Below are 25,068 nucleotides of genomic sequence, written 5' to 3' on the forward strand. Positions count from 1 at the left end.
CAAATTTGTGAATTTTTCTTTGGCTTTTGTTTTAATTCCCGGAGCTCAAAGTTAGTTTGTCATCCTTAATATTTTGATCAAAGGCATTTTTCTTTCCTGCTATGAGAAGAATGTTTTGAGATGTTCTAAAACCACATATTTTCACATATTTTACATATTAAAGATCACCAGTGGGTGATCTGTGAGATAAAACATTTTTTTAGCAACTGATTTTATCCTTTTGTGGAAATTTTCTTAATAATGATATATGATGGAGACCCCCCCCCCTTTTTTTTTTGCTGTACCTGGCCACAAATCCTGGTAAGATTTTAAGAATTTATGGCTTATAAATTAAACTCTGGCAACATTTTAAAATACTGTGCAGAGAAGAAAGGAGCCATTTCATGATAGCTCTTCATCTGAATTAATGACATGCTTTTGTCACCCCAACTTGCTGTGGTATTATGTTTGAAGGAAAGTATATGAGCAGTGTTAAAAGATAAACTGGGACATACTAAAATTTTTAAGTTTATTTGAGCAAACGTTGATGCAAGGTGGTTAGGAGCATTCTACTGCTAAGAGTTATGGGCAAGGGATTTACAGAGAGGACTTGGAAGAAAAGCAAGGCAGTTGTTTGGCTAGAGCTTGAAGTGGTTGCATTATTTGGGAAAGACTAGTTGGCTGTTTGTGACTGGCTATTCTTCTTAATCTTAAGGCATTTATGGGAACTGATTCTGGCTTAGGTTTCCGTTTGCTTAAGTTGGCTACCAAGGCATTAGAGTCATCTCATCCTTATGGTCTCCTTGTTTGATTAATTTTATAACAAGGTGGTTCGAGTATAAGCTCCTTTAGGGCAGAGGCTTCAACAGTACGTGAACAGTGAACTTTCATATGTTCAAACTGGGTTTAGAAAAGGCAGAAGAACAAGAGATCAAATTGCCAACTTCATTGGATTATACAAAAAGCAAGAGAATTCCAGAAAAACATCTTACTTCTCCTTCATCGACTATGCTAAAGCCTTTGACTCTGTGGATCACAACAAACTGTGTCATATACTAGTCATATAACACACAGGTGGCTACTGAGCACTTGAAATGTGGCTGGTCTGAACTGAAATGTATGCAAATGTGAAATACACAGCAGAGTTCCGGGAACTGGCACAGAAAGTGGTCTCATTAATAATTTTTCATGTTGATTATATGCAGAAATGATAGTATTCTGGATATACTGGATATATATTATTGAAATTAATTTCATCTTTTTTTTAACCTTTTTAAATATGGCTATTAGAAAATGTTAAATAATGTCAAATTGCGTAGAAGGATCAAAATAGCTGGAGGGTCTGGAAGAGGGTGACCCTTTTACTGCTGGCCACGATGATGGAGTAGATATTCTGGTGACACCATTTTGCCACATGGAGCAGGGGATACAGGGGGCTTCTCATCATCTCTGTTTAATTTATGCCACTTGGGAGTTAAAGTCTGATGGCATTTCACCGTGGCAGGGATAAACTTGCGGTTGCTCCTTTGGAAAAATGTGTAGCATGGTAGTGAAATCTATTAGAGTCACTTCTTACAACTGTCCAGGTTTGTTTGTTTTTGTTTTTAACCGCATGCAACTATTAGGCATTGAACATTATTTAAAATAATAGAACCAATGACAGGGGCACTGACATATTTATTGTTTGTGTAATGGAATTTGTTATATTGGATATTGACCTGTATGTCACTAAGAGTACTTAGGATCTTGTCACAACAGTTTATTTCTCAGGTTTTTACTTTATTCACTAAAAGTAGTTGTGTGCGTGTATGGGTGTGTATGTTTGGGCCTAAATTTCTTTATATCTGAAGATGTTTAAAGTGAATAGTGCCACCTGGAAAGCCCCTATATACATACATATTCCCCCCTTTTATGCAAATAGTAACATATATTACATACCCTGTTTTGCAGCTTACTTCTGACTTTATATAGCTCAGATCTTTTTTCCATATAAGCATTCCTTTAAAAAAATGATTTGTATATTATTACACTGAATAATTGAACTGTAATTTATTTAATATGAATTTTATTGTTGGGCATTAAAGTTGTTTTAAATCTTTCACTGTTACAGATAACACTGTGGTAAATAATCTTGTACATCTGACTTTGCCTGTGTTCCAGTATGTCTATAAGATAAATAACTAGAAATGGAATTATTGGATTAAAGATTATATATGTGTTTATAATTTTTTCACCAGAATGCCCTCAGAATGTTTATACCAATTTATTAACCCAGCAGCAACATATGAGAGTGGTTGTTTCTCCATAGCATTGCCAGTCGTAAATTAAGCATATTTGCAGATTTCTGTCATGTTTTGCTTTGCATAATGGCCAGGTAGCTCCTGTTAGACTAACCTATCCACAGATACAAAGCCGTGTGCCTTAAGGCACTGGAGAGTGATCAAAAGCAGGCAGATATTAGATGGGAGGTTGATACTTAGAAGGGAAAGCAGAGCTTATGGGATAAAATCTAAACGTCTAATATGTGTGAAAGAAGGCAGGAAAATAATTTGAATAAATAATGCCCAGATATTTTAAAATAGAATGGAAGACATGCATTTACAGATCGAAGACTCTCAACACACCCCGACCAAGACAAATTCAGGGAAAAAACAAGGCACGACATAGTCAAAATACTGAAAACCAGACATAAAGAGAAAATCTTAAACCACCACAGAAAAGAACACTTTACATACAGGTGAAAGTTATTTGTGTCACCACTAACTTTTCATCAAAAACAGTGGAGGTCAGAAGACAGTGCAGTGCTATCTTTAAAGTGCTGATAGATTTCTCCCAGTCTGTTTGGTGAAAAATGATACTCAATTTAGTTTTAATTTGTATTTCTGTTGGTACGAGTGGGGTTAAGCATTTTTTTTCATATGCTTAAGAGTCTCTTGTATTTCTTTTCTGTTTATCCTTTCTTTTTGTTCTCTTGGGTTTTTTTTATCTCTTCATTAAGAGCATTGCTGTTTGTGATGGAGTTGCAAATATACTTTCCTCAATTTGCCAGTTGTCTTTTAACTTTGTTGATGGTGGTTTTTATCATCCAAGCAATTTTTATGATCGGGTAGTCAAGTTTGTCTATTCTTTTGTGGCTTTTGAGTTATAAAGTCATTCCTGCCGCCAGGTTTTATAAAGACATTTGTCAGTGTTTTCTTCTATATGGTTTCAGTTTTTACATGGAAATCCGTAGTCCACTTGGAGTTTTTCCTTATATATGGTGAAATATGGGCCTAAGTCTTGTTTATTTCTAGATGGCTACCCAGTTGTCCCACATTATCAACCAGGCACTAAATCTTCTGGACTGATTTCCTGTTCCATTAGTATGTCTCCTGAAGCCACAGCAGACTATCCTGCTGTAAATACTGTGTGTCTATATGATGCTTTGCTGTTTGGTATAGTGAGCCTCCTTTCATTGCTTTTCTTCTTCACAGTTTTCCTGGCTGGTATTTTGTCTTTTCTTCAGAATAGAAGACGTTTATCAGTTCCTGGCTGGTGTTGATTGTTTATTTTTCCACACAGTCTTTTGACTCAGCTTTTTAAAGTATCCTCAAGTAATGAGCCCCAAAGCTTGGACAGGGGCTTCAGGCCAGGTCTTCCTGAATATGCTCTCAGAGCTCTCTGCCCTTTTATGGATATTATTTTTGGCGGTTTTAATTTATAGGTGTATTATTTTACTTTGGATTAATGGCTGACTCACTCACTAGAATATAAGCTCCAGGAGGGCAGGGATCATATTTCTTTTACTCACTGTATTTGTACTGCCTCATATAAGGCCTGGCACATGTGAGGCTCTTAATCTACAGTAATGAATAGATGAATAACTTTTGAATCTTGAGGTTGAGTTTTGACTGTCTATTATACTCTCAATGACTTCAGGCAGGTTTCTTGACTGTTCTAAGCCTCAGTTTTCTCATTTCTAAAGTAGATGTAAATGAATTATACCTACTGAACTGGGCTTTGGGAATAATTAAATGATATACCTTAGAAAACATTTTTGTGAAGTGTGAGATGTTCTAATTAGACTAACTTGGCTTTCCTTCTCACCTGTGGTAGATAATTATGTGTTTAACAAGGAACAGTCTCTAGATTTCGGCTGTTGGTTCTGTGTCCATTTGAAGATTCATCCTTACCAAGCTGTCATCCAGCTGAAGTTAGTCACTCTTGAGTATTTCTTAGCTTTTAGCCACCTAAGCATTAAGACAGTCAATTTCAGATAACAGCTTGTTTGTTGACAGCAGACTGTCTGTAAGAAAGGAAGTACAATTTCACTTTGCAGAGCAACCAGGTTTTGGAATCCATTCTGCACAAGATGTCTACCTGCCACTTCTGAAAGGAAAAGAGAACTACGACACAGCTGTTGTTACCAGAAGAAAAGCTTAGACCTAATAAACTGCCAAAACTCAGCGCTGCTAGTTTGTTACTTGCCAATGTACTATAACTTGAAGAAAAGGGAGGATGTGCATATTTATTGCTAATGCTGGGGAGATTGCCATTAAAGCAGTTGGCAGAATGGCTGACATTTTAACGGTCGTAGGTCAGATCATCTTCTGCGTCTATTGAAGAGAAGATTTGACCAAGGATTGACAAAAAGGAAATCAGATGATTCTGTTGACTTGGCTGCATCTAAATGTCTCCTTTTCGGCTTACAGGAAAGATTGCTATGGAAGCAGTCTTTGATGTTGCAACAGAGTGGCTGTAAATTGCTTGAATAACTATTGGAACTTCAAATATAAAAACAAAGGAAGAGTCACTGTCTGAGGTTGAGCTTGAGGAGTTTTCACTTGTGTTATGCTCCTCATGTAATGTTTAGGGCTCAAACATTTTACATTAGGATATGTTTTCAGTCACTGTTTACTCAGTTTCCCAAAAAAGGGTTCACTTACAGGTTGCAAGGAAAATTTGTGGCAGCTGAAAACTGAATTCTAGAACCTTAGTCTCCAACATTTCTGATGCTGTTAGAAACAAGTGCAAAATTTTCTTTGTTCTCTCAAAGGCAAAATAAAGAATGTATAGTAAGCTTGAAAGTTAGAGATCATAAAGCACTTTGTATGGTTTCCAAAAAGTTCAAATTCTTTTCACACTTTTAAGCTCTTTTTTATTATTAAGTTATGTAAATCAGCCCTTTTCTGATAAACAAATTAATATTAATCCTGAGATCAACATTTCTTTTTTGTGAATTTAGCTGTATAAATCAGTCTTTTGCCACCAAACATAAATTTATATTAGTTCTAGGATCAACATTTTGAGAAGGGATAAAGTAGGGACCGTCTGAGCATTTTAAAAAGAATGTTGGGCAAAAATAGCCAGTAGAATAAAAATACATTGTGCAAGCTAAAATAGGGCAAAAGAGCTAAAATGCAGCCCATGGACTAAAATAACTGGCAGTTCAAATGAGTCCAAGGGCTAAATATGTGAATATCTTCCGATTACCTTATATGTAGAAGAGTTTTTAATTTTTTAAATTGCACATTTCACTTCTTTTGTTGTTGTTTTCAAAAATAGTCTAAGAGCCATTGAGTCTAACAAACTAAAAGATCGGAGTTTGTTAACTTTAACATTTTAACCTACAGGTTGACATTTTTAGGCTAGTAGGTAAAATGGCTATTTATTGATTGGTAGGGAGTTTATCTAGTAGGCATTTAATGTTCACTCATTTTATGAGTGATTCTTGCATAGCCTACAGGGGTTTAGCAGTGGGGCACACTGGGGAAGTTTCTAGGAGACCTGAGATCAGTGTTAGTGCTTATTTATGCCAGAGACACTGACCTTGTTGCTGTTTCTTGAACATTCAGGTGGACTCCTGCATCAAGCCTTTTTACGCTTGTTCTCTTTACCTGAGATATTTCCGCCCATGTTTCATATGGTTTACTTCCTCACCTCTTTCACATTTTAGATGAGTTGTTACCTTGTCAGATGCCTCTATGAAGAAGCTAAATCCCTACCATCTGAGACTTTTGAGCCAAGCAGAAACGAAATCTGACGAACATTGAAAGGATCTCTCTTCCTGTGGTGATGGGAATCAGTTGCACATGAGTGATGGCTGAAGTGTTGAGGTGTGGTTGCAGTCATCCAGGCTGGAGATAACAATGGCTCAGGTCAGACGGCTATGGAGGTGGTGGAATGTGGCTGGACTGAGGATATAAATTGACAGTAGAGTCAGCAGGATTTGCTGCCACTTGGAATGTGGAAGCAAGAGAAACATAAAAGTCAAGAATGATGCTGAAGTTTTTTGGCTTGAGAGATAGAATGAAATCGCCATTCTCTGAAACGAGGAGTGAATATGAAAAGGAAAGTACAAAATCAAGATTTGGGTTTTTGTTGTCATAGCTGAATAAATGAAACTTGAAGTAGAAAAAGATCTGAGATGGAGATAAAATATTTGAGAACCCTCCAGGCATAAAATCAGGAACCTGGATGAAGTCACCTGGTCACCTGGGTAAAGAAAAGAGGTCTTGGGGAGAAGCACTGGTACCCAACAGTGTTAAGAGGTTGGGGAGACCAGAGGGAGGGCCAGTGAAATAAAAAGCTCAGAGAGACTGGCTCTTGGAAATCAAGTAGAGAAAGTTCCAGGAAAAGAGTGATCAGCTATGCTGGAATGCTTCTGATAGAACAGCTAGAAGATAAAGACTGAGAAAGGACATTAGATTTGGCAATGGTGTGGTCACTGGTGACCTTCGTGAGCTGCTTTGGGAGAGGGATGTGGCGGCAGGGCTGACTTAAGAGGCTTTTGGAGAGAAAAATAAAAGAGAAAATGTAGACCTCAAATATAGACTAATCTCTAGAGAAGATAATTTTGTATAGTAGAACAGAGAAATGAGATGGGACTTGAAGAGACCTTTCAAATGATGTTTGCACGTTAATGGGAGTGAGTGGGTAAAGAGGAAAAAATAGAGTTTACAGAAGATGGATAAGGGGGACCATTGCTGGGAACCTGTATTCTTTGATGAGTCTTCCTCCCTCTATAGCCCTGTATGCATCACTCAAGGGAGACTTCTGTTCTTTACAAAATCTCACTGGGCTGGATTACCCTCTTATGTGTTAGTTGCTCCATTGTGTCCAATTCTGCGACCCCATGGACTGTAGCCTGCCAGTGTCCTCCGTCCATGGAATTCTACAGGCAAGAACACTGGAATGGGTTGCCATTTCCTTCTCCAGGGGATCTTCCCTACCCAGGGATGGAACCCAGGTCTCCTGCATTGCTGGCAGACTCTTTACCCTTTGAGTCTGCAGAAAAGCCTCATATTCCCGTCTTGTAAGTTCCTATATAATTCTGTTTCTCCCATACATACCCGTTTCAAAGTATGACCTCTTGTACTTAACACTTCACAGGGTATGTTAGTCCTCTAGCAGCTTCACAGAACACTAAAACCACACTTTCTAGTAATCTGGGACTATAACAGAAGGTAAGAATTTTATCAGACTCTTTCACAAACCTTCTCCCGTCCATCATGAGCTGTTTATAGACCCTTAAGTGGCTCTTAACTGTTCTCTTAAGTGTTCGGTTGTGAGTAGCCTGTGCGATTAGGGTTCCATACTGTGTCAAAGATGATTCTGAGGTTTCTGGCTAGAGAGACCAGAAGAATGGAATTAGCATTTACTGAAAAGAGGAATAAACATCAAAGGAAGAGCACAGCTGTTGAGCCCTAAGGAGTAGTATCATTTCTCACCATTGGCATTCCTGGTGGCATGATGACTTCTGGGACCTCAGCATTGATTCTGGCCATTTGGTTCTCTGTTTTCTGCCTTTTCTGTCATGGGATTAGGCTTGTGGGATTGAAGAAGTACTCTGTCCTTAGCCAGAGATTGATGTTAGTTAAAAAATGTTGCATGCAGTAAAACAAACACAAATATGTGGATGGTAGCTATCATTTTTATCTTTTGAGCTCAAGGTTTATATTTCTGTTTGCATTTTCAAGGTTTTAGGTCACAGTTAGGGCCAGGACCTTGAAGCCAGTCACTTGGGTATTTGTAGAAAGGAGTGGTGACTCTTGTGAAATCTTATGTAAGAGGTGTGCATACATCCTTAAGTGTGTTCATCCACCCATCCATAAAAAATATTTATAAATGCTTGCTGTATTTAAAGATGTGTTAGGGAGTTTGAAGTGCTTGTTTTATCAGGAGGGAAGAGGTAGAGATTCAGGGAGCTCTGTAGTGGTCATAATATGAAAAAGGCAGAGACCACTCTTTAGAGTAGTTCTAGCTCATCCCAAGAGTTCTTTGTTCAAACAGCACATCGTAAGAAAACCCATGGTATCATAAGGAAATCCCAAGCTGCACTGCAGGCTTGGTGTCAGAGAGACTGAAAGACCTAGAACCTCACTACCTCAGCGCCCCTCTTTGTTGCCTTTGCAGAAGTTTCTTAGAACTCTGGTGGCTCAGAGGTTAAAGCGTCTGCCTTCAATGTGGGAGACCCGGGTTCGATCCCTGGGTCGGGAAGATCCCCTGGAGAAGGAAATGGCAATCCACTGCAGTATTCTTGCCTGGAGAATCCCATGGACGGAGAAGCCTAGTAGGTTACAGTCCACGGGGTCGCAAAGAGTTGGACACGACTGAGCGACTTTACCTTCACCTTCTTAGAACTCTGAGGTGTCTGCATAGCACAGGTGGAAAAACCCTTCCTTCTAGACCATGACAGAGTTGTTTTTCTTTTTTTTTTTTTAATGTCATTCCTTAGGCTTTCCCATCATAAAAAATATAATAAATTATGATGATTTCCCATTTTAAAATGAGAGGGAAACTTTTTTCTTTTACATAAGTTTTCTGTTTTAGGAAAAAAATAGAAGTTATTATTTAACTTGGTTGAATGTTTTAAATCACAAAACCTCTGTACATCTTTCCTGTAGAGACTAGTTCATAGAACTGCTGAAAAATTTTAGTTGATGATGATATTAACAGATCATCAGGAGTTTAGAGTCTTATTTGGGGTACCTGCTGATATACTCCTTTATATATGTGGATAGAAGTTTGACCTTTGTTCTTCCAAATGTAGTAGAAAGGATGGTGATTTATGTCAATAGCCTATGGGTTATAAATATTAGTGAAATGGTCTGAATGCTTTAGTAAAATCAGAATGGGCAGGTCTGTGCCTATTGTTTGGATTTAAAAAAATCACACATTCATGTATTCTTTTCATACTGTTAAAAAACAGAAAGGTAATACTACTGCATTATAATTCTAGTGTACATTTAAAATGTAGATTAAAAATTCTAATTGTATTTTTTAGTAACTAATAATTTAATAATGCTTTTTGATCCTCCCCTACTTTTCCAACTTTCTTTTCTTGCTTGATGTTAGGAAACCCAAATTGAAGATGCCTACAGTTCAAATAGGTTGAACTTGTTGCCTTGGCTGTAATTGTCACTTCATAATCTATTTTTTATTTTAATCTTATTATTAAACCTTTTTTGTTTCTTGCAGACTGGTGAATTTTCAGCTCGTTTCCTTTTGAAGTTGCCAGTGGATTTCAGCAATATTCCCACGTACCTGCTCAAGGTAAAAATGTATGATTATCACTATGAGAATGCATTTGAGCTTTTAAAGTCATTATTTAACTTTGAATATTTGTATGTTTTGCCAACATTTTGTTGAGATGATGAATTCTATTAAAAATTTTATTGCATGAAGATCCAGTGAGTTAGTTACCTAAGAGCTAAAATCGTAGCCCTAAGAAACAAATTCAAAATGGACTTTCCATATAAGATAAAATTAGTATAAACAAATTAAACCTTGGGAAAAAGACTGCCTTTAGTTAATGATCTTCTGGGGATGAAAGACTCTTAAAAATTACCTTAATGTTCATTTTGTCTCTAAGTAGGATTGCATATTAACTATTTTGTGCTACAGGGCATTTCATTTTCTTTATTTATGTTAGCACTTGATCTCAGGCATCTTCAAAGTTGGACTGCCCTAGAGAGATCCAGAATTGAATTAGGCCAGTGTATATGGTACTTTAAAATACAATGAGGGCAGGGGATGGCTTGGGAGCCGCTGCTTTGGGAAGGGGTCTGCAAAATGCTTTGTAGAGGAGAGGTGGAACCCAAATCCACACCAGGCTGTGATTGTTGTTGTTTGGTAGCTCAGTTGTGTCTGACTCTTTGTGACTCCATGCACTGTAATCCACCAGAGTACTCTGTCCATGGGATTCTCCAGGCAAGAATAGTGGGGTGGGTTGCCATTTCTTTCTCCAGGGGATCTTCCCAACCCACACATCGAACTTGGGTCTCCTGCATTGGCAGGCGGATTCTTTACCACTGAGCCACCAGGAAAGTCAGGTGAAAGAAACTGTGGACCAGTGAACTGGCAGGTTCTGAACAGGAACCCTTGAGACAGGGGCCTAAGTTTATCGTGGATGTGGTTTTGGGTATCACCTCAGCCATATTTAGCCTGTGGTGATATAGCTTTGCTGTAATGTGAGAAAAATTTCTGCCTTCCAAATTTGATGTTATTCAGAGAGTTAATCATATTTATTACAGTCTAGAGAGAAGACAAAATCCTCATGCAAATATTCCTGTGTATTATTGTAGTCATAAATAACATGAGATTATTCTTGATAGTGGTTGGAATTATAGTCTGATAGAATATAAACTATAGACCATAGGAAATATTAGGACTTTCTTTTTTTTTAGCATTCTACCCATGGGATTTATTAGTTTTTTTACCCCCTAAGTAAAACATGGGATTTTTGTGCCTCATTAAATTTTCATTTTTAATTTCTAGTTGACTGTTTTCCCACTCTATATCCAAGAGTTGTGAAATCCAAGTGAGAATGAAAGTTAGCAATTTATATTAGTTTCTCAGTACTCCTGTTGTGGAAAATATACATATTAGACCTGTAATTACCAAGCATAATTAATTTGGTTTCAACAGTTACGGTGCTCTATTAGAATAACAAAGTCTCCTTGGAGACTCTTACATAACAGACTCACTGACTTCCATATGTCCAGTTAAAACTCTATTTCTGCTCATTTAAAACAAAATTTAACAGTATACGAGAGGATTATTATTCACATAGTCACTTTAATCCTTAATTTATAGTTACAGTGTCTTTGTTTTGATCTGTTGGGCCTTATCAGTTTGAATGGTTATCCTGTTTATTTGAACTTAGTGTTGCCTCTGCTCATGTTCTTGAAGGTCAAAGGAAGAAAAAAAAACACTTCTTGGATCATAATCTATGTAATTTTTTTCCCTCTTCAAAATCAAATTTCTGTATTTTCTGTTCTAAGAATTCTATCTTTATGTTGTTATGCCCTTACTTTCCTTGCCAGTCAGATAGGAAAAAGGTAGAACCTATTTGGCAAAATTGGAAAGTGTTTTTTTTTCCTCTCCCAAAGTACAATGAAGTACTTTTTCTACTCTAAGTAAAACGCCTACCTTGCAGCACTAATGTCTTTCTGGATCTTTTAGTTCCTGCAAAGAGAGTAAAACAACAGGACAAAAAATATTGGTGTAGGCAGGTTCATTTTTCGCCATACCCTCTCCAGCATTTATTATTTGTAGACTTTTTGACGATGGCCATTCTGATTTTTGTGAGGTGATACCTTATTGTAGTTTTGACTTACATTTCTCTAATAGTTAGCAGTGCTGAGCATCTTATGATGTATCTGTTGGCCATCTGTATGTATTCTTTGGAGAAATGTCTGTTTAGATCTTCTGCCCCTTCTATTTAGGTCTTTTTTATTTGATTTTTTTTATTGAGTTGTAGAGCTATTTGTATGGTTTTTTATTTTTTTTGATATTGGGTTATATGAGCTGTTTGTATACTTTGGATATTAACCCCTTATTGGTTATATCATTTGAAAATATTTTCTCCCATTTTTCATTTTGTTGATGGTTTCCTTTGCTGTACATAAGCTTTTAAGTTGAATTAGGTCCTGTTGATTTATTTTTCCTTTTGTTTTCTTTGCCTTAGGAGACAGATCCAAAAAATACTGCTGCGATTCATGTCAAAAAGTGTTTGGCCTATGTTTTCTTGTAGGAGTTTTATGATTTCAGAGCTTACATTTAGGTCTTTACTTCATTTTGAGTTTATTTTTGTATATGATGTGAGAAAATGTTCATATTTCATTCTTTTATAAGTAGCTGTCCAATTTTCCAAGCACGGTTTATTGAAGAGACTGTCTTTTCTTCATTGTATATTCTTGCCTCCTTTGGCATACATTAATTGACCATAAGTATGTGGGTTTATTTCTGGACTTTGTTCTGTTCCATTGATCTGTACGTCTGTTTTTGTGTCAGTACCATACTATTTTGATTACTGTAGATTTGTAGTGTAGTCTGAAGACAGGGCATGTGATCCCTCCAGCTTTGTCCCTCTTTCTTAAGATTCTTTTGGCTATTTGGGGTCTTTTGTGTTTTCATACAAATTTTAGAATTCTCTGTTCTAGTTCTGTGGGAAAATGCCATTGATATTTTGATGGGTGTTGTAGTGAATCTGTAGGTTGCCTTGTGTTGTATGATCAAGAATTAATGATTTAATTCTTCCAGTGTATGAACATTTTATATCTTTCCATCTGTTGTGTCATCTTCAGTGTCTTTCATCAGTGACTTATAGTTTTCCGAATAAAGGTGTTTTACTTCCTTAGGTAAGTTTATACCGAGTTATCTTATTTTTATAGATGTGATTATAAATGCAGTTATTTTCTTGATTTCTTTCTCTGGTAGTTCTTTGTTAGTGTGTTGGTATGCAATGGATTTCTGTATATGAATTTTGTGTTCTGCATCTTTAGTGAATTCATTGATGAGCTCTAGTAGTCTTTTTCTGTTATCTTTAGGATTTTCTACGTATATTATCATGTCATCTGCAAACAGTGACAATTTTACTTCTTCCCAATTTGGATTCCTTTTATTTTTTTTTCTTAGCTGATTGCTATGACTAGGACTTCCAGTACTGTGTTCAGTAAAGGTGGTAAGAGTGGGCTGCTATCATTCTTTTATATAGTAGGGGGAAAGAGGTAATAGCATGATCATTTAAGAAGTGTGTGTATGATAGTCACATTTTGTGACTTGTCATCAGAAGACTGAATTTTAGTTAATTTGCAGTTTTAAAATTCCTCACTCTTCTTACCTTCCTTTAGGAAGAGGGGAGGATTTTGCATTCTGTGCAGCCAGAAAAAGAGAATTAGGCTGATTAATCTCCTTGGATTCCCCCCCCCCCCAACCTTGGATGAATACTTGCTTTGTCCTTTATTATACAGAATTGTTTGAAAGTCCATTTAATTTTGCATATTTGCTAGGAAGGAAACTGATAACTTCCCCCAAATAGTTTCTTTTTAAAAATATAGCAAGCTTTGTTAGAGTGATATATAATATATTGATTATAGTTGTTTCTCAGAAAACATAAGATAGCAAATATTAAAAATCCCCCTGATCCTGGTAAATGAATATAAATTCAATGAATTTTTATTTAGTGAAAATAAATTTTATCCTTATAAAATTTTTTTCTCTGAACCATTCATTAGATGATGCTTCAAAGTTTGAAACTTTTTAGTTTATGAAATTTTTTGGATCCAATAAAGTCATACTTAATAAGCAGCTTTTATAAATAAAGACTGCTTTAATTCACTCCTGTGAAATCTAGTCTTAAAACAGCTGTCTGGTGCTTGAAAGACCATAAAAAATTCCCAGGAAACCCTCATCTTATCTGAAAGGAAATAGTTTCTGTCTAATCAAATAGGAGTAGGCATACTTTTATAAAAGTAGGAATGTGTACCTGGAAGAAAGTGCCATAAAAGTAGAGTGCTGTTTATTCCAGTAATAATTCTGATTTATCATTGCTAAAACTGAGCCAAATTTGCATTTGAGACTTAATCATGTGGAAAGTAGTGAGATGGTCTAGAAATAGCCTGCAGGATATTTCCCTTTCTTCCTTCATTAAGGAGGAGACAAATGACTGCTTTTAGTTCATTGTCCTTTTCCCACCTCCCTTCTGTAGAGAATCAGGGCTTAGAGAAAAGCATACTCTAGATCAGGGGCTCTAGATGTCTGCACTAGAGGGCACGATAGTAAAATTTTAGGCTTGCAGGCCGTGTGGTCTCCATCACCTACTTAACTCTCTTGTCACTGCGTGAAAGCAGCTATGACAGTATCTAAATGAATGATTATGTCTGGGTCCCAATAAAACTTTATTTACAAAAAACCAGACATTAAATTGGCTTTAGACTGTGGGCAGTTGTTTGCCTGTCCCCTTTCCTAAATTATAGGATGGAAAGTGGGATAAATATTGCTTCACAGTATCATCATAGAAAGATGAGAAAAAAAAGATTTGGTTCATGGAGTTCAAGTTGTTTTTTAATACTGTGGTCTGTTTATTTTTTTTAACTAGTACCTTGAGCTTGGTTGTAGTCTCCCTGCCTCTTTTCTTCTTCCTCTCTTCCTTTCCTTCCTTATTTTCTTCCTCCCTTTATTCCACCTTCTCTCTTAAACAGTCTGTTAGCAGCATATAATTTACTAAGTTCTCTTCCAAGTCTTAGTTCCCCTAACTGTTAAAATGTGGTCAGGCTATTGCATACCATATTGGGTTGTTGGGAATATCAGTGAGATGATGAAGATGGTAGTACTTAATACACTTCTGAGCTTGGAGTAAGTGCAGAATAGAAATGGTTTTGATTTTATTTAGTCATTAATTTATATTTCAAAGTATTGAATTTATTGTGTTCTAGGAAGAAAGCACTTCATTGAAATTAAGATAGAGTTATAGTTACTGCTTCTTTTTTCTTCTGTCCTGTTTTCCCCTAATCTAGAATTCAAAACCCAAATTTTTACTTGCCCCAAATTTTTGTATATAATTTATGGTGATCTGAACATAATATTTTTCCCTACAGAAAATGAAGAATAGTCACAGGCAGCTTCTGTGAAATTTCTCCTTTTGGTTTTGTTTTATTGTTTTACTGTTTTCTTTTGCTTTTATTTTTTTATGGTATGCTTTTGTTTTTTCCTCTAAATTATAATTTTATAGTGGAGCTGTGTCTCAGATCACTATTAGTTGACCAGCTTTGTTGCCTTGTCCCCATATATCTTGTTAGTTCTTCAAGTAGAGTATATTCTATTACATAACAGTGCTTTAGTATCATGAATTAGTTCATACATGATTGATAAATAGTGGAAGTATATCAGTATAAGGCAAAAGTTGCCATGGTTTATAGTTAATAGGTTGACCACCAAATAGCAGCTGGATGAAAGTTCACTAGTGCAGATGAATTTAGCAATCTGTGAAGGGTTCTTGTATGGCACCCAATGTCCATTCACGTCATTCCTTCCACTTGGCTCAGTTTTGCTGTACATTCTGTTTTTAAGTATTTACTGCATAGCTTCTTCCCATCTTTGTAGAAAAGAAACAAACATAAGACAATAAGCCAGAGCTCTTTCTCTCTGGCATCATTACATTTTGTCCAAAACCTGCTTCTCTGCTATAACTTCTGATGATGATGTCCCTCTACGTTTTCCTGTAACTCAGCTGTTTCAGGCTTTCCTTGTCGCCCCTTTCATTAAGTTATCTTCAGCTTTTTAAAAGTCCTATACTTAGTATAATAATTCTTTGTTTATTACAACTATAGCATGTCATTTTAGGTATATTAGTAATTTCACTGGATATACTTTGGTTTTTGTTAATGCTACAGTTACAGAGTTGTACAGGCAACTGTAAGGTAAAGTCTAGACTTGCCATAGTTTTCTCATAAGCCTCTTATTTTTAACGTGTGATTTATTAGAATGCAGTTTTTTAAAGGAATGCAGTTTTTCACTTTATAGCAGAAGCACTTATATTCAAACAGCCAGAGATTCTGTTCTTTTATAGGCTAGGCATCTTTTGTCCTTTCTACTTATATGTCATAAGTCTTTAAATCCTTCTCTATCCTTGTACTTCTCTTCAGTAGGTATTCCAGATTGCTGGCATCTCTCTTAAACTGTGGTGCCCAGAAATATGCACAAAGCTTCAGATAGGATTGATCAGGTCAATGTTCATTAGAACTCTGATCATCACCATTAATTTGTATTTATTGAGCTTGTGAAGAAAAACTAAACCTCCTTATTTTACTAATCCTGTTTTATGTAATTGGTTTTTTAAGGCAAAGTATAGATGAATCCCTTAATATTGATTTCTTTATTTCCCCCCAGCTCATTTATGGGGGAAGTATTGCCACCTATAATTCAGAAAGGAAAGTGTGGATTGAAACCAGATAGTTCAGTGAGGGTAACAAGAATTGTAAGATATGATCATTACAGGTTGACTCTTTTTTTTTTTGGAGCTGTTTTCTTAATGGTGACATTTCCCCTACTCACATCATGAAGTTACTGCCTGGCACTTGACAGGGGTAGTGTCAGTTTATCACTGTCATCTGTTACTGTTAATGTGTTTTCATCAATCAGCATGCATACAATTCAAATAAAAGTAAAATCTGGTTTGGTGTGTAAGATGATTGCATAGACAATAGTAATGCAAGTCATAATAAATTAAGTACCATAAGAGAAGTACAGAGTTCTTTAGTGGATTGGTGAGAGATTACATCTAGGTAGAAAAGACCTTTATAAAGGAGGTGATATTTGAGATGGGCCTAAAAGACTTGTTTTGATAGAGAAAGTATGAGCATGGTTTTAGGTGGCAAGGAAAGAACATTTGGAGAATAGTGGAACAGTTTAGTTTGCTTAAATGACAGAATATGTGTACAAACTAGTGAGAAATAAGAAAGGAAAGGCATTTTTAAATATACATAATGATATAGAAAGTGAAAGAAGTGAAAGTGAAGTCGCTCAGTCGTGTCCAACTCTTTGCGACATTGTAGACTTTAGCCCACCAGGCTCTTCCATCCGTGGGATTCTCCAGGCAAGAATACTGGAGTGGGTTGCCATTTCCTTCTCCAGGGGATCTTCCTGACCCAGGGATTGAACGTAGGTCTCCCACATTGTGGACAGATGCTTTAATCTCTGAGCCACCAGAGGTGGGAATAATATAGATAAAGTCTTAAATATTCAACCATGGAGTTTAGTGACTGTTTTGAGTAGTACTATGATTGGGATTGTATTCAGGAAGAGAAATCTGCCAGGAAACAGTGTGTAAAATGACTAGGCAGAAGGAAGAGGGAAATGAGGCTGGTAGTCAGGGTTCAAGGAATGTAGAACTGAATATTAAGGTTCAAGGTGACCATGTTTCAGACTCGATGAAGTTTTCATACATGTAGGTGGTGTGCTTACTCACCTAACTCAGTGATCAACCTGAGAAAGTGGAGGAGAGGAAACGGTATAGTCAGAACCTTCTAGTCAGTGCTATCCAAAGTATATGTTTTTACTCATGAAGAAATAAGTACAGAATTGATAGTCTTTAGAAGCATTTAAAGCAATTTGACAGAATAATCATATGTCTGTTGACTGTAATGATAAAAATACTGGGTTTGCGTTTTGATGTTTAAATTTTTTTCTCTTTATAATAACTCATTTTTAATGTATTTTATGAAGCCATCAATCTGTGAAGGATTAGAAAAAAAAGCAAACAAACAGTAGTGTCTCCTTTATCGTAGATATTTTGAGAAGTACTGTTCTGGCTCATATCTTGTCTTCTAGGACCCTGGCTGCCCTTGCCTCCCTTATCCTGAGACACAGCAATCTCTTAAGTATCCTGGGGTTTTCAGTTTTGTTCTTTTTCGCTGAGCTGGGTGTTGTATTCATTGTTAGACAATATTTCAGTCTCCTTGTTTTCTCTATAAATGCACCACCAGGATTTGGAGTAGCAAAAGGAAACTTCAGCCCTTGATTAGGATGGCATCTAATACAGAACTGGTAGAGAGGGATTTTGTTTTTTCTTTTATAAAATATTTTAAAACAAATTTTAACAGTGCACTTATATTTTGATCTTAGTTTCATTACAAAATAATGTCATAGTGATATTTGCCCTCTTTCTACTATTTTTCTGAAGATCCCATTCCTTTCTTGAATCCATTTACTGCAGCTTTTTTTTTTTTTTATGATGACCGTATTGTTGAGATGGGTGACACCCAGAAACAATGTTGGTGTCATTCTTTGTTCCAAGGGTGCTTATAAAAAGCTTTGGCTCCCTTGAAGCAAGATGGACAATAATTTAGGTTTTTCAAACTTTGTGCTAACTCTGGAAAAGTAGTCTATACTGCTTTGAATATCTGTTCAGTATGTGGCTACTTCATGAAAATAGTCTTTAACATAAAATCCTGGAATATTGATGGTGATGCTATTCTTAACCTCTATTGCATAGCCTAGTACTCAGCAAAAGTGTGGTCCTCGGACTCCTGGTGTCACCAAGACCATTTTAGAGGGTCCATGAAGTAAAAACTATGTTCAAAATAAAATTAAGAATTTATTTACCTCTAGATTGAGTAGTGAAGTTTTCTAGAGGCTACATGGTGTGGTAACATGTCATCATCACTCTGATGGGCAGTGACATGTTGGTGTATGTGTTCTTGTATTTTAAAAATTTTTCAGTGTTTACCAAAACACATTCAAGAAGAAATGGCTAACTTGAATAGTCTTATGTCTGTCATAGTTAATGGTTAAATACCTTCCTGTAAAGGAAACTATAGGCACATGATGCCTTCACTGGTTAGGTTCATCAATTATTTAAGGAAAAATAATACATGAATTCTACACATTCTTTTGGAAAATTGGAAAAGAGAGAGTGCTTTCTGACTGATTTTGTGAGGATATCATTACCTGATAACAAAAATCAAAGAAAAAAATACAAATGAATGTCTTTTATGAATATAGGTGCAAAATTCAAAATAAAATTTTGTATTGTATTGAAATTCAATACAGTAGTATATAAAAAAAGGGTAACATATATCATGACTAAGTGGAGTTTATCCGAGGGATGCAAGATAGGCTGCATGTTTAAAAAACCAACAATATGATTCACCGTATTACCAAACAAAAAAAAGAAAGAGTGTATGATCATCTTAATAGGCACAGAAAGAACATTTGGCAGAACCAAACATCCATTCCTGATAAAAGTCTCCAGATAAAAACCCAGGACTAAAAGGGGACTTCCTCACCTGGTAACTTGTATCTCTGAAAAGTCTATAGTTAATATTATACTTAATGGTGGAAAAGACCACTGTTTTTCCTCTAAGGTTAATAGCAAGGCAAGGATGTTTACTTTCACCAATACTGTTCATTACTGGAGTTTCTAGTCAGTGCAGTAAGGCAAGAAAAAGGAATAAAGGGCACACAGAGTAGGAAGGAAGAAGCAACTGTTTTTATGCACAGAGGATATGATTATTATGTAGAAAAACCTAAGGAATCTACAAAAATGCTTCTAGAGCTAATACATGAGTTTTGTCATGTTGCAAGATACAGGATCAATATATAAAAACCAACTATAGCACTTTCACTTTTTTCCCCTAACAATGAATAATTTGATATTAAAACTAAAGCTGAGAGAAGTTAACTGGGTTATGCAGGTTACCTTATCTATATGTGGCAGAGTACAGGGTTTCTGTTCAGGTTTGTCTTACTAGAAAACCCAGGCTCTTTCCACCATGAGAGATTGTCGTGCAAACTAGTGGTAGAGCAGGCCTGTTTCTTGGTGCAAAGGGAAGGAACTTTATTGATACACATTCATAGGTCTGTCTAGCCTCTGATATAGTAGAACAGGAACAAGAGGGAGGAACTTTATTGTTACACATTTGTAGATCAACATAGTTCTGTCTAGCCTCTGATATAGTAGAATTATGAAAATACTTCTATTTTTGACAGGAACTTTTTGGGGCAAATACATTCCACCTCCACCCCTCTCTAAAGAGTTACTTCAGCAAGTTACTTGGCCGTGAATGGAACCTGCTTCAGTCTTGCATATCCTGTGGTCACATGTGTCCTGCTTTGTAGACTGGTAGAGTCACCTAGCCTTGTTTCATTTGAAATCTATTATAGCCTGTCCAGGGAACTTTATTAGCGCCTCTAAACAATTATATCATTAAAGAGCAAGACTTATGAGCCCTGTTAAGGCTGCATAAAATCTGTTTTCCACCCTGAATATAGTTAAGCGAGTTCCCACAGTAGTTTTAGAATGATTTAGTCTTTTCTAGGTTCCATAACTGATGTTGCAAAAAAATTGGAAATCAACATGAGGCTATTCTTTTTCAGTTTTTCAGTCATTTTGAATGATTACAATACTCTACTGTTTAGTTGACAGTTGATCTCTTTTAGGAAATTTGTCATAATCCCATATGCTGAGGATTAACAGGCACAGAACTGAGATTTTATGCTAGAACATTCAGGCAATCCATAATCTCAGTAAAAAAAATTTTTTTACCTGAAATTCAACTTATTTACCTTGTTAGCACACTATCAGCTGTTTCATTATTAAATAATAACACAACAGTTCGATGCAGTTTAATTTTAGTGAATAATGTGGCATAAAGCTCCCTAAAATTAAAATCTAAAAAGCAAGAGTGCTGTCTGATTTTCAATGTGAGGCCTGAACCTGCTGCCACCATTACATCTCATTCAGGAATTCCATCCACGCCTCTTTTATGCTATGTATTAAAATTTTAAGGAAAAAAAGGTAGTAGATTCACATTAAGGGTCTTCCCATTCATGATCCTATCACACAGCTCTTGCTTCTCACCCACAGGTTTTACAGTTGGCAGCCAGGTCTTAATGCTGTGGGAGCTCTGCTCATGAGATCCTGGCCGTGACGAGAGTCACCCCTTGGATCTGATTCTCCTTTAATATCCTCTCTCTTTTCTAAGCATAAATAGTCTGGTTCTTTCCTTGCTTAGATATGGGATGTAAGGAAACTATATCTGCATACATGCTCTGTTTGGAGGGGCTCTTGGGATAGCTGACCACGTTCTATTTTTTGACCTGGGAGGTTCTTTTGAGGGTGTTTGTCTTTTAGTAATTCACTAAGCTATAGATATTTTTGTGTGTCAGTTTCTGTACTTGTAGTTGTATTTTTCAATAAGAAGGGTAAAAAAAAAAAAAACCAAAAATATTGATTGTAGAGGGTTTTAAGGAATTGTATTCTAACTCCATTTGTCATGCCTAGTCTTGTCTTTTGCTAAGAAACTCAGGGCTGTAAAATCTATTATATTGTAAGAAAATCTGCTTCAGAGCCATCCTCAGAAAGGGGTCCATCCATTCAACAAATATTATTGAATTGTTACTGTATTAGGCTCCATACTTGATACTGAGGATGTGTATGGGGGAAACCTTAATAAATATGATGTGTGTCCTCACTGTGCTTTCTAATCATATCAGTGATACCACAGGTTAAGAGGCTATTTATTCTTTGGTATACTGTTTGGGTTGGAGAAGGAAATGGCAACTTACTCCAATGTTCTTGCCTGGAGAATCCCAGGGACGGGGGAGCCTGATGGGCTGCTGTCTGTGGGATCGCACAGAGTCGGACATGACTGAAGCGACTTAGCAGCAGCAGCAGCAGCAGCATACTGTTTGGGAATATTGTCATAAAGATTTATATTTTTATCTGAAGTCATTCTTCCTGGTAGACATTTATCCTATAGGTAGTATAGCAGTTATTTACTATTGCATAATAAATTATTCCAAGACTTAATGCCTCGGAACAGTGAACATTCATTATGTCATAGTTCCCCTGGGTTAGGAATTTGGGAGTGACTTAGCTGTGAGTTTCCAGCTCAGAGTCGTTCATATGGTGGCTGTCAGGATGTTGGCAGTGATGTAGTCATCTGAAGGTTTATCTCTTTCTGGAGCATCCACTTCCATGATGGCTCACTCGCAGGACTGTTGGCAGGAGAACGTAATTCCTCATTTAGACGGACTTCTCTATAGGCTGCTTGAGTGTCCTCACAACATGGCACCAGACTTCCTCCAGGGCAAGCAATCTGAGAGAGTAAGAAGGAAGCTTCAGACCCAGTGTCTAAAGTCTCACAGTGTCTTCTTCATTCACTTAGTTAGAAGTGGCTTAAGTCCAGCCCACAAATAGAGGACTTTCTGGTAGTCCAGCAGCTAAGACTTGGCACCCTTGATGCAGGAGCCCTGAGGTTCAATCCCTGGTCAGGGAACTAGATCCCACATGCCACTACTAAGAGTTTGCATGCTACAACTAAAGATCCCCCTTGCTGCAACTTAGACCCGGCACAGCCAAATAAATAAATACATATATTTTTAAAAAGATTTATTGGAGATGGCACATGGAGGCCAGAAGTGTAGGTTAGAGGAGAAAGCAAATGTCTAGATGTGACATGGTACAGTACTAGTGGTACATAGGAAGGAAAGGACCATGTTTGTGAGCTTAAGCTCTTTATGGAAGAATTAGTATTCTCTTTATATTTCCCTGCATTCTAGGGTACTGTCCTGAAGACAGTATATACTCAGGAAGAATTTGCTTTAAAAAAAATAGGTGTTTGTGTATATCTCACATGGTAGTAAAGTAATGCTCAAAATTCTGCAAGCCAGGCTTCAGGAATACATGAACTGTGAACTTCCAGATGTTCAGGCTGGTTTTAGAAAAGTCAGAGGAACCAGAGATCAAATTGCCAACATCCGCTGGATCATGGAAAAAGCAAGAGAGTTCCAGAAAAACATCTACTTCTGCTTTATTGACTATGCCAAAGCCTTCGACTGTGTGGATCACAATAAGCTGTGGAAAATCCTTCAAGAGATGGGAATACCAGACCACCTGACCTGCCTCTTGAGAAACCTGTATGCAGGTCAAGAAGCAACAGCTAGAACTGGATATGGAACAACAGACTGGTTCCAAATAGGAAAAGGAGTACGTCAAGACCGTATATTGTCATCCTGCTTATTTAACTTCTAGGCAGAGTACATCATGAGAAATGCTGGGCTGGATGAAGCACAAGCTGGAATCAAGATTTCTGGGAGAAATATCAATAACCTTAGATATGCAGATGACACCACTCTTATGGCAGAAAGGGAAGAAGAACTAAAGAGCCTCTTGAAAGAGGAGCATGAACAAGTTGGCTTAAAGCTCCACATTCAGAAAACTAAGATCATGGCATCTGGTCCCATCACTTCATGGCAAATAGATGGGGAAATAGTGGAAACAGTGGCTGACTTTATTTTTTGGGGCTCCAAAATCACTGTAGATGGTGATTGCAGCCATGAAATTAAAAGTATGGCGGGTCCTAAAAAAATGAAAAATAGAAATATCATACAATCCAGCAATTCCACTTCTGAGTATTTATACAAAAAAAAAGTAAATGCTAATTTGAAAAGGACATATACACTAAAATGTTCATAACAGCGTTATTTATGGAAGGAACCTAAATGTTCATCAATAGATAAATGGATAAAGAAGATGTGGTCCATATACAATGGAATATTAGTCACCCATTAAAGAAAAAGAATGAAGAGAAAAATAAAAGACGCTTACTCCTTGGAAGGAAAGTTATGACCAACCTAGACAGCATATTAAAAAGCAGAGACATTGTCAACAAAGGTCCATCTAGTCAAGGCTATGGTTTTTCCAGTGGTCATGTATAGATGTGAGCATTGGAGTATAAAGAAAACTGAGTGCTGAAGAATTGATGCTTTTGAAGTGTGGTGTTGAGAAGACTCTTGAGAGTCCCTTGCAAAGGAGATCAGTACTGGGTATTCATTGGAAGGACTGATGTTGAAGCTGAAACTCCAATACTTTGGCCACCTCATGCAAAGATTTGACTTACTGGAAAAGACCCTGATGCTGGGAAAGATTGAAGGTAGGAGGAGAAGGGAACAACAGAGGATGAGATGGTTAGATAGCATTACTGACTCAATGGACATGAGTTTGGGTAAACTCTGGGAGTTGGTGATGGATAGGGAGGTCTGGCGTGCTGCAGTTCATGGAGTCGGACACAACTGAGCAACTGAACTGAACCAATATAGTATCTGTAGAATGACAACATGACAGTGTAGATGATTTCTTTTATTATTTTAGCAAACTCTTTTTTCTGCTGATTTTTTAAAAAAACATTATGATCCACATTATAGCAATTAAAATCTTACATCTGAAGAAAACATGGAAAAGGATATATAATTCCAGAACTCATTCTATTTTTATTTGGTATATATATTTTACTTGATATGATGAGACTAGTCTAATAAAGGATAGAAACAGACTCCTGATTATGTAATAGCCTGCAATTATTTTTATGGCTCTTGCATTCCAGTCTTCTTAGGCAATATTTACAATGTACATGTGTAACAAGGGCACAATACAAGTTCTAACAATCTTAACCATAAATCAGAATCAAGTCACGCAATGTAACATCTGTGAACTTGCTTGGCTGATGCAGACAGCCTTTGTTAAGAGTACATAAAATTCTAAGTTTACAACTTTGTAGTAGATTTGGGGTTTTAAGCTCTAAAATTTAATTACCCTTCCCACCCTATAATTAATTCTGCCAAGACATTTTGATATTGGTTTAATTGTGAAGATGGGGAAAACTCATATATTACAGTTTGAAAAAAAATGAAATGTTTTAAATATTCTATGAATGTAATGAGAATTTCAGCAGATTATGGCTACAAAAGATTATGATTCAGCCTGAAAACATAACCTATGGAAAATCATCAACTGTGCAGAATGAGCTCTTCCAGATGACAGATCTTACTAGGAAAACCTGCCAATGAAAGAGAGAACGCTAGAAGAAAAAGAATCCTGTTGACTTTCAACATATGGCCTCGACACTGACATTCTTATAGCTTTTAGTGAATAGCAACCCAAAATAACTGGGTTGATAAAAACCAAAAAAATAAAAAAAAAAAAGAATGCATGAATTTAAAAAAATTCTGCTCTGATTTTTTTCTTTACTTTTAGTTCAGAAGACTTAAAAAACTTGAAAAAAAATCTTATATTGGAGTATAATTGATTAACGGTGTTGTGTTATGTGTACAGCAGAGTGATTCAGTTATACATATACATGTATCTATTCTTTTTCAAATTCTTTTTTTAGGTTATTTTAGAGTATTAAGCAGAGTTTCCTGTACCGTACAGTAGGTCCTTTTTGTTTATCTGTTTAAAATTTAGCAATGTGTACATGTCAATCTCAAACTCCCTATCTGTCCCTCCCCATTCCCCTGGTAATATATGAAGGTGATGAAGTGGTA

The 25,068-nt window shown here is 36.5% G+C and overlaps 1 protein-coding gene across 6 annotated transcripts in view; it reads left to right on the forward strand.

Annotated features, from left to right (window-relative positions):
- The window catches only part of BABAM2 (BRISC and BRCA1 A complex member 2), a 416,111-nt gene that overhangs the window by 139,230 nt on the left and 251,813 nt on the right, over positions 1–25,068 (forward strand). For all 6 annotated transcript variants that reach the window (XM_060411985.1, XM_042245926.2, XM_042245927.1 and 3 more), the window contains one exon: positions 9,439–9,513. In XM_060411985.1, coding sequence (XP_060267968.1) covers positions 9,439–9,513 — 75 coding nt within the window. The remainder of the gene's footprint in view (positions 1–9,438; positions 9,514–25,068) is intronic.

The sequence above is a fragment of the Ovis aries genome, chromosome 3 (genome assembly GCF_016772045.2).
Source record: "Ovis aries strain OAR_USU_Benz2616 breed Rambouillet chromosome 3, ARS-UI_Ramb_v3.0, whole genome shotgun sequence".
NCBI classification, from domain to species: Eukaryota; Metazoa; Chordata; class Mammalia; order Artiodactyla; family Bovidae; genus Ovis; species Ovis aries.